Genomic DNA, 9931 nt, shown 5'->3' with positions numbered 1-9931 from the left:
TGACAATCTAACATCGTTGAGAATTTAACAATATTACATATACTACACTCTCGCTAACTCGGCTTTTAAACGATAATTTTATGTAATAAATGTTTAAAAAGTCCCATTCTTGCACTGTTTGATTGTTTGAAAATCTCTAATGTGTTCTTTCATCTCGAACAGTGCGTTTATTTTTGTCATTCCTATCAATTCCCTGTGCATTCATACATAGCTTTGTACATTTACGTAACATTTTCTTTTTCATTGTCGTTATCACTGAGTTGTGGCTCCACACCAACAATATGTAAAATTTTAAATTTGTAGTAACATGTTTCAAAACGCTCAAACTGAGTAATAAATTCACAATTTTGTATACTTTTTTTTTTTTTTTTTTTTGTATAAGTGCATGTGTTCAATTTGTTACTGTATATGATATTTGTGACTACATCTAAGCTGTGCCATTGTGCATTAAATTGTACTTGTAATATCACGTAAATAGAAACATATGATGTAATATAAATGCAAAAAGTTCGAAGCGCTCTCTGTAATCTGACATTGCCACTATTCGATATCCACCTGTGCAAGAAATGGCCGGATTCCAAAAAGTGTAGTGTATTAAGACACTATCTTGGTCTACAGGTGATCTTATAATTTTAAACTACAGGTAGTTTATAAACAGAACAATGAACACGAAACCCCTTAATGTTTGGGACGTAAAGAAAGTATTCACAAGAAAGAAAAAAAATGTTTTATAAGTTTAATGGTCTTCATTCTATTTACACCTGACATTTCCAACTAGCCGATGTGTGACGTTGCAGCACTCCCTTATGCTCAGAGTAGCGATATGGATAAACAGGCAGAGCAAAGAAAAGGGGAGAAATATGTACCAATAGCACCATCGCTGTTCTTGTTTTTTCTATCAACACTGACTTTATAACCGTTAGGTTAGGTTTCTAGACTTATTACAAGTTTATTCGTCTGATTTACTGAAAATGAAAAGAAGTGAACTTTGACATCACATAGCGTTCCGTTGAAAATGACTGAGTTATACTATTGCTTTAAAAACTACATTTATTCCCATTTTGTATTCAGTCTCCTGAAATACTCAAGTAGAACGCTTTAAAGTTTCTTTGTCAAGGAATTATGAACCCGCTTGAAGAATATTTGAGAGTAATTTTAAATTTTCAGTGGCATAAATGGTATGTACACCCATGTCCAAAATGATTGTCGCATATCTATAACTGTCTTCTTGTAAGAATATAATTTGATAATGATGTTGCAGGGCACTTTTAATACTGATACTATGTGTATAATCGGGAAATGTATATTTGTGGTAAATTTCATAGCGAAAGAATTATAAATACGAAAATTAGAATGAGAAAAACAAAATCTTGCTAAGTGGAGAAGAAAGTTTTATTGTTCTTATTTATTTCTCTTTTGACATGAAATTTGCCACATACATATCTTTGCCGATTATACACATACTACCATTATAAGAAATAGCGGGCGAATTCGTTATCAAATTATATTCCTAGAACAACATATTTATAGACATGCGACAATAATTTTGGACATGAGTGTACATAAATGTCGCTAATGCACAACCAGTCACATTCGTAAAAAAATAAATATTAACTTTCATCCTAATATCAACATAGAACTGTGTATTATATTTGATATATATATATATATATATATATATATATATATATATATATATATATATATATATATATATATATATATATATATATATATATATATATATATATATATTATATAAACTGTCCTTTAAATTTTTATTACTCAGACATACCTATTAGTTGTTTGCAACAGGTTTCATATCTCTATTTACTAACAGAAAATTTTGTATCGTTTTAGATATACGATCAACACACAAATGTTTTTAAATTACCAATAATTTCTACATTAGTTAACTTTCCTGTCCTTACTTTAAAGCAATAAAAGTTTACTTTTTACCGATGTGTCTTACTTCAAGAGCCACCACTAGCATAACGTTCTTAATCTGTATAATAAATGTTCACAGAACTTTGTCAAAACACAATGTATAAATGCTTCTCATAAATAACATTACTTGATAGGATTTCTTGGTACATTTAAAGATTTTGATTTAAAAAAAAAATAAATAAATAAATAAAATAGAAAGTATGAATATACTCCTTATACTAAAATTTACCAAACTTGCCCAAGAGTTTCAGAGTAAGTTTCTCATGATCGATTATAGAAAATTTGTATATACAATACTATTAATATTATATTTTAAATTGAAGAAACATTTTTTTTTTCTTATCGAGAAATGTTTGGTACCGTTTTCTTAATGGATTTACTAAACTAATACTAGAAACTGAATACAAAAATCCTGTTAATCAAGTTAAGCCTAATGTTTAATAACCATCAAAAATTTCTTGGTGATTTTATATATGGAAATTTAATGTACAATCTGAGAAATATTTTATGTAACTGTTACATTTTTTAAGATTCCATTCTAATATCAACACAGATTTGTTTATACTGTCATTTAAAAATTTATTACTTAGACATACCTACTAGCTGTTTGCAACAGTTTCAAATCTCCATTTACTCATGGAAAGTTTTGTATCGTATTAAGTATACGATCAAAACACGGATGTTATGTTTTATATTTCTTTATAAGTTGTTTTACAAGACAACAACAGACATTTGTAATATTTTCCCAACACACTTACAGAAACAATAACGATTTTAAGTTTTTTATAATGTTCAGTTAAAGAGTACTAAATGAATTCGTTTTTATACAGTGCCAATGTGTACGCAACTATATCGGAAAATATAAAGAAATATTCATGGGGTAGTGGATCATCTCTACTTGTCAGATGTACTTCGAGAAAGACGTAAGAAACACACAAAACTGATCGTACTGGAGCTCAGGCATATTTGTCATCAAAGACGTTAAACAGAGATTTTGACAGAAACAAATACCACTCTTCTGATAAATTTTATTAAATATACTGAAGCAAGAATACTTACAATAAAATTTTTCTTCCATCCTTAAAAGTTTTATCCCCCTTCCTTGCACATTTCCCAGGTTAAAAATGTGATTTCTCATTACCTGCCAAGCAACGGACACTTGACTCCAAAAGTCCAGCAAACAGTTATTTCTGAATTTGTACACTCAGTTTAATCATTGCGCAAATGTAATTATTTAAAAAAAGAAAAAAAAGTAACATATTGTTGAATGATATAATATAGCGTGTGCATTTTTGAATGTAGGACGCCAGTTTTAACTTCTAAGAGGACCGGAATTTCTTTTTAATATTTCACAACTAGGCTGACGAATGAAATGGCTTTATGCATTTTTTTCTACCTTCCCATTTTATATTTTCTCGTATTCTATCTGAACACACGACAGGTGATTTCATTTCTGTTGTGTAATTGCAACACACATTACATTAGGGATGAATGTAAGTGCTAATTATTTTGTGCGCACTTAAGCAAGTGTAAACAACAACGTATGTTAAGGATTGATATGAAAACTTTATCACCGTGCCTTTATTAGCTTTCGAAAAAAAAAAGTAATAAAAAGCGGAAAAATTTGGACTCCAGGTGTATAGAATTGTACAGTCTTGTTCAAAAAAAAAAAAAAATAAAATAAAATAAAGTAAAAAAAAAGCCATCCACGTCACTTTGAAAAGCGGTGTACTCCAACCTACAATTACAATTAAACCAAACAAACGTGGATTTTCCTTGACCAGTTGAGATCTTCATTTAGAGCCAAAACATTAGAATTTCCGAAGTACGATTCTCAGAATATGACCTTCTGAAACAAGGTAAGTGATCAAGAACTTTTCGAACAAGGATGTACATATGAGTTTACTACTCAAAATAATTAGTTGTCTAAAATAAATCTTCAACCTTGATTCCAAAATTCCAAAACCATCTGCAAGAGTAAAGAATCTTTTTACCATGATATATACAAGTCATTACTTCTTAGCTGTTGAGACTCATTAGAGAAGGTTATTTTTTTTTTAAGTAACAGTTTAATTAACAAACCAAGTAGTAACCACTCTAATTAATATAAACTTCACAAAATTATTGACATAATCTCCCTTTAAAAGTACCTTTAAAAATTGTGTTTACATATTTTTTAGTTTTTGTAAAAATAAGTTTACTTTTTTTACTGCTTGTTTACAATTTTAAAATATATATTTAAAAAATAAAAATTATTTACTTCATTTTGCATTTTGGAAATATTAAAAACTTATCATTACAAATTCAAATGTAAATATAGACAGCAAAGTACAGTTCTGTAAAACCTTAGAAATATCAGAATTGTTTACTCTCCGTTGTGCATTCACATGATTTGTTTTTAAAAAGTGTACAAATTTAACAATGAAGTAAGCCTCTCCTTTTGAATGAAGAAATTTCTTTTCTCCCTGCACTCAGAGGGGAAAAAAGGGGAACATATACGATATCTTGTTTAATGACATTTTCTGATGTGTAAGCTCTGTTTTACATAGAAGTTACTTTGTATTTATATATATATATTTATATTTATATTTTCGTCAATAGATATATTTATATGTATATTATAGAATAGTCTTTCACATTTATCGTATATTCAATGTCCTTCTATTCACGATTGTGGTCCCATAAAAAAAGGACAAAATATATTTATATATAATACAAAAGAAAAATTCAGCTTCTTAGCTTTTAGCTTTGCTTTCTCTAGAAGACGATACACCATATGCTGTCCCTTCGTTATCTTTCCGGTTTGTTTAATTGTACACTATGTAGAACCTTCACTGATTTTAATGCGATGGTCTTTTTAAAACGTTTAACACGTGAAATACTCAAGTAGATCACACACACAATGACGTCATTAGTATCCTTTACTTGTGCTTAGTATACATGAATAGTTCTCACTTGTGACTCAAATACTGCAAAACTTTTTTTTTTTTTTTTTTTTTTTCACTTTGTGAGTTTTACGTGCACATTGTGCGGAAAAACACATCTGTGTATTAAGTTTTTCTTTCTTTATTTTTTGTGCTACTGTTTATGTTGTAAATCAATCATGAATAAACTTTTTTCTATCAACCAGAACAAACATGGCGATATATTTGTCTTCATTCAGTGTATTTTCATACATATTTGTATGACTTGACGTTTCGGCCATAATAATGTTAATCACAGACCACTGAAGTTATTCAATCACATCACAAGAATCCCATTTCTAGTGCATTATAGAGGGCAGCAGTGTCACTGTGGCTAGAGATCCTCCAAAATGGAAAATTGAGCTGAAACATAATAAAAATAGAGCGTTTAAATGTATTTGTATTATTATACATAAAATGTATTAGATTACATTATATGTAACTAAGAGTAAAAGTTTTGATTTGTTTGTTATCTACTACAATAAATCTAGAAATGTGTAATAAAGTACGTATACTACTCTTACATTTGTGAATTAATGTCTCGCCTAAATGAAGTAAGAAGTCGAATGTTGAAACCCTTCGATATATATATACGAAATATTAATTAGAAATCCTCTTGATAAAACAAATATAATTTTTGCGAAGATTTTACAATATTATATTGACATGCACCGCTATCGATCCCGGCCCTGCTACAATGGGACAGGACAAGAATGACCCAAACAAGTACCAACAGAAAAGTCTGGCCTTCTAGTAAAACTAAAACTATGGCTACCGAAATATCTGGTTTAAACTCTTTGGTTTCATGATGAAGGAAGCATCTGTTGTCCCGTTGTCGTTTTGTGAACTGGATATCTTATAACAACAAAAAAGGATAACACAGATTTTTTTAAAGTATATCTAACAGATTCGCAGCTTTAATGTATATAAAATTGATAGTTTTTTCTGAACAAATACGTACTAGACTTTTCGCTAGTATATATTCTGCTTCATCCAAATTATTCTGAATTTGATTTCCAATGATACTAGAATGTAAGTTAGTTTCAAACTACAATTAGTAAAGGTAATGTGTTCGGAAATTTCGCACCTTCGCTCTTCGTATCCATATTTACATCACTAGTGTGAATCGAATTAAGCTTTCGTAACTTTATTTCAAATTTAAAAACCATGACAGTTGTTTATGAAAAGCATACTATATAGAAAATTTTCTACATTTTTGTCTTTCATCTCAAAGTATTTATTCCTAAATATTTATTTCTAAATATTTATTTATTTTTCACATAACGAGAATTTTACTAATGATTTTCAGATTACTTATATGAAGTTCGTACATACAAGCTAATGACTTAGCTACTGATTTGAAAAAAATACGCAAGGTTTCAGTCTGACTTTTTATTAGAGTACAGTTTGACACAGGAATGCACTGTGTAGAAATGGGACTTCTTTTTTGATTTCTTCGTTCTGTAAATGAGTAACTACTACAGTGATTCCTTGAAGCTTGACGTTCTCTTTGATCTCTAAGGCTACATAAGACGCAATTTCTGAACCGCTATTCGAGTTCTTATCCGTTGCTTTCTGCTTCTGCCAGGAGATGATGATTATAAGAACATAGTACAGGAACGGAAACAACATTTTTCAAGTTGAATCACTTCACCATTACCAAGTTTCAGAGCTTATTCATAAAGAAGACTGTGAATTCCAGTGAACAGCTTTCAATGGCTATGTAAAATTAAATTAATTTCACAGTCCAGTGGCAAGTTTTAAAAGTGATTTATAAACGACAAGATTTACATGCATTAGTTAATGAAATGTGTAATTCGTGATACAGGATTGATTTTTTTCTTTTTAAAGAATGATTGTCTAAGACATAGTAATGGACCATCTGCAGATCTATAATGCAGAGAAGAGGAAATTAGTTGAGTGGGAAATGATAATTAAAAGTGAACACATTGCATAATAATAATAAGCATAATCTTATCGTCATCGTAATTGCGTTACATGAACATTCGCTTTACTGATTGCGTAATACTTCCGTGTGAGATATGGGGTAGTTCTTAACATTTCAAGCAAACAGACTACATGTTTCATGGAAAATGGATTTAGGGAAATTGAAATTGCAGGATTCTTAAGAGAAGTAACGCTGAAAGTTAGGAAGATGGGTTCAGCCCATTATCCTAGGCCACTGAATAATTTGTATGAAAATTACCGATAAGTATGCCTTACCTTACTTATAACATATACATTTAATATTTTATTTATTTATAAATATCTTGTATATATGAAGAAATGAAATTATTTATTGCTTTTTACCTGTTTTGCCGCGGCTTCCTCATCTTCTCCATCACCAATTACAACATATGTACACTTTCGTCCAAACCTGGATACAATTCGCTCAAAGCAGCTTTCCTTACCTACAAGGAAATTAAAAAAGATATACAACGAACTTCTTTAAAACAGCACGATGCAATATAATGCTGCATATGTTTGGTTCAACAAATCAATATACAATAATATTTTTAATATTGAAAATGTTATAATCCATACAGAGAAACAAGTTATTTCAGGAGGCACTGAATTTCAAATTTCAAATATTGAGATCAAGGTGGAATAATAACCCGACATTCCATCCTTTCAACGATCAGCGCACTTTCCAGACCTCATGCTGAACTACAAAGAAGTTATTTTAAAAATACATTTCAAGTGATATTTAAATTGTATATTGCATATACCCAGTACCCAGTGGTGCTATTTTAATTTTCTAACAACTGGTTCTGTGTATATATATATATATATATATATATATATATATATATATATATATAGAGAGAGAGAGAGAGAGAGAGAGAGAGAGAGAGAGGTAAATAGATACATTATAAATCTGTCTTAGGAAACAAACCATACAAAGTAAAGTATTGGAAAGACCTTAATCCAGCAATAAATCAATAATTGTTGATAATGGTATCTATGCGTTCCAAATATATATAAAGCTCTCCACAACACTCATGTGATCCCAGTTCTCGTTCTTGATATCTGAGTTTTTGAGATTAAGAAATAAACGCTTATACCTTGTTCTGAGAGACCGTATGTTTACCCTGTAGCTGTTTCTATAAAGAATTTCTAGAAGCAAAAGTAGTTAAACTAAAATTTACTGTTCCCAGGTAGAACTGGATAAAATTTACTGCTTTGTCTGGATATATCAAACGGTTCTGGGAACTCGAAATATTTTAACAACAGGACAGGCTGAATAGCACCACTGCATATACCGGTATTGAAATATTAGTCAAGAGTAGTAATTTTCTTAGGATTTTGTAATAAAAATAATAAATAAAAATTTTTAATCTTAGGATATCTTAGCAATATCAAAAACATAACAAATGAAAATTTTGAAAAAGGCGGCAGAACTGCCTTGCAGTGAGTTTATCGTCAAATAAGCTCATTAAATTCTTAAAAAAAAAAAAAAAAAAAAAAAAAAAAAAGCTTATGTGGTTCGGATCCCAGTTAAGCTGTCTCTCATATAGCTTCGCTACTGAAAGGAACACTGAATTGAAAAAAGAATTTTTTTTAATCATAAGATGTATCAAACTCTACAGCTATTGTATATTTTTGCACACAAATTTCATGCATCACTGATTAGTTTGGAAGTTGTGTATAGAGTAAAATTACATTATAATAAACAAATCCTTTATTAAAATACATAAGCATTATTGTATAACCAAGACAACTTAGAAAGCGAACATACATACCTATTTTTGTGGCCGAATATATATTTTCAATTGGAAAAATGCCCCCGATTCCAAACAAGAGTACCTTGGCGAGAGCAGGAACAAGCTGTGTTGTTGTGACCAGCACATTTACACAGTTAGACCTAACAGAAGAAAGACAAAAATGTATTTAATAATAATCTCAAATCAGAACAAGGAAAAGAGAGACTTGGTCATTCAACAAAGGTGAAAACATTTTATATCTGTAGCAAAAGTAAGATGTTGTTATTTACGCTTCGATCCCTGAATATTCCGTCTGCAACTATAAACATATCAATGACTATCAAAAAATAACATTCAAAACGAAATCTGTTTTTATGGTTTGCCCACCCTAAATATTTACATATATCGATCTCTTTTGAAAATTACGGGAAAGTCGCCATTAATAGCTACAAAACTGATCTGCTCAATTCTTCCCGCTTTTGCATTAACTGTTTAATTTATTAGTGTCGTCAAATTTGTAGAAATGTGTACATTTCACTTAAGAGTACTTTAAGACAATTTAAGTGGTAAAAATAAGAACGTTAACAGAATACTTCTATTCAAAGGGTATTTAATACAAATGTGTTGTTTATGACTTATGCAGCAAATGGGAAGTACTCGTATCAGGAGCGTCATTTCAGATTTTGCTTGGGGGAGGGGGGCAGACCCCTTGATATAAGTAAAATTTCGCGTTTTTCACTGATTTTCTACTATTCTGTTGATAAAATCTATATAAAATTCAAACTCGGGGGGGGGGAGCAATTGCCCCTCCCTGCCCCCTAAATGACGCCCCTGACTCGTACAATTGTTAACTTTTACGTTCTCTATAAAAAAAAAATGGACATTCAGATGCCGTCTCAGAATTTTCCTTTCCCACTCAACAAATAACACTCAGCAACTTAATCAATGAAGGTTTACTTATTATTATAGCTACTAAAGCCATTTCTCATGGAAATATCCACAAAATTAAAAATAAACGGTGGGAGACTTGAATTTTTTTTCTATAAAATTGTAACATCACCTTAGTATTTTGCTTGACGGATCAGTAAAATCATATACGCACTCAGAACTTAACGATAACAAAGTGAAAACACTAATCTGCACTTTCTGTCTTTCTTTAATCTCCCTTATACCTTTTTCTCAATTTCACCTCTGTTTAAATGTAGTACCTAAATTCAATTTAGTAGGATAATTACTATCTGATGAAATAATTGTGTGAATATCTCACTCACTTTAAATTTCTATTCCTGAAGACCCTTGCCCTTCGAAAGCTTTCAC

The 9931-nt window shown here is 30.2% G+C and overlaps 1 protein-coding gene across 7 annotated transcripts in view; it reads right to left on the bottom strand.

The window, feature by feature from the left end:
• Positions 1–1747: 1747 nt before the first annotated feature.
• Positions 1748–9931, bottom strand: part of eya (eya transcriptional coactivator and phosphatase 2) — a 702296-nt gene continuing 694112 nt past the window's right edge. For all 7 annotated transcript variants that reach the window (XM_081744300.1, XM_081744325.1, XM_081744316.1 and 4 more), the window contains 3 exons: positions 8654–8775; positions 7221–7321; positions 1748–5273 (listed from right to left, as the gene is read on the bottom strand). In XM_081744300.1, the coding sequence (XP_081600426.1) occupies positions 5193–5273; positions 7221–7321; positions 8654–8775 (304 nt within the window). In that variant the 3' untranslated portion in view covers positions 1748–5192. The remainder of the gene's footprint in view (positions 5274–7220; positions 7322–8653; positions 8776–9931) is intronic.

This window comes from Thermobia domestica, chromosome 2 (assembly GCF_964235325.1).
Source record: "Thermobia domestica chromosome 2, izTheDome1.hap1.1, whole genome shotgun sequence".
Lineage (NCBI taxonomy): Eukaryota > Metazoa > Arthropoda > Insecta > Zygentoma > Lepismatidae > Thermobia > Thermobia domestica.
The sequence above is the reverse complement of the archived record's forward strand: the minus strand, read 5'-3'. Positions and strand labels throughout refer to the sequence as shown.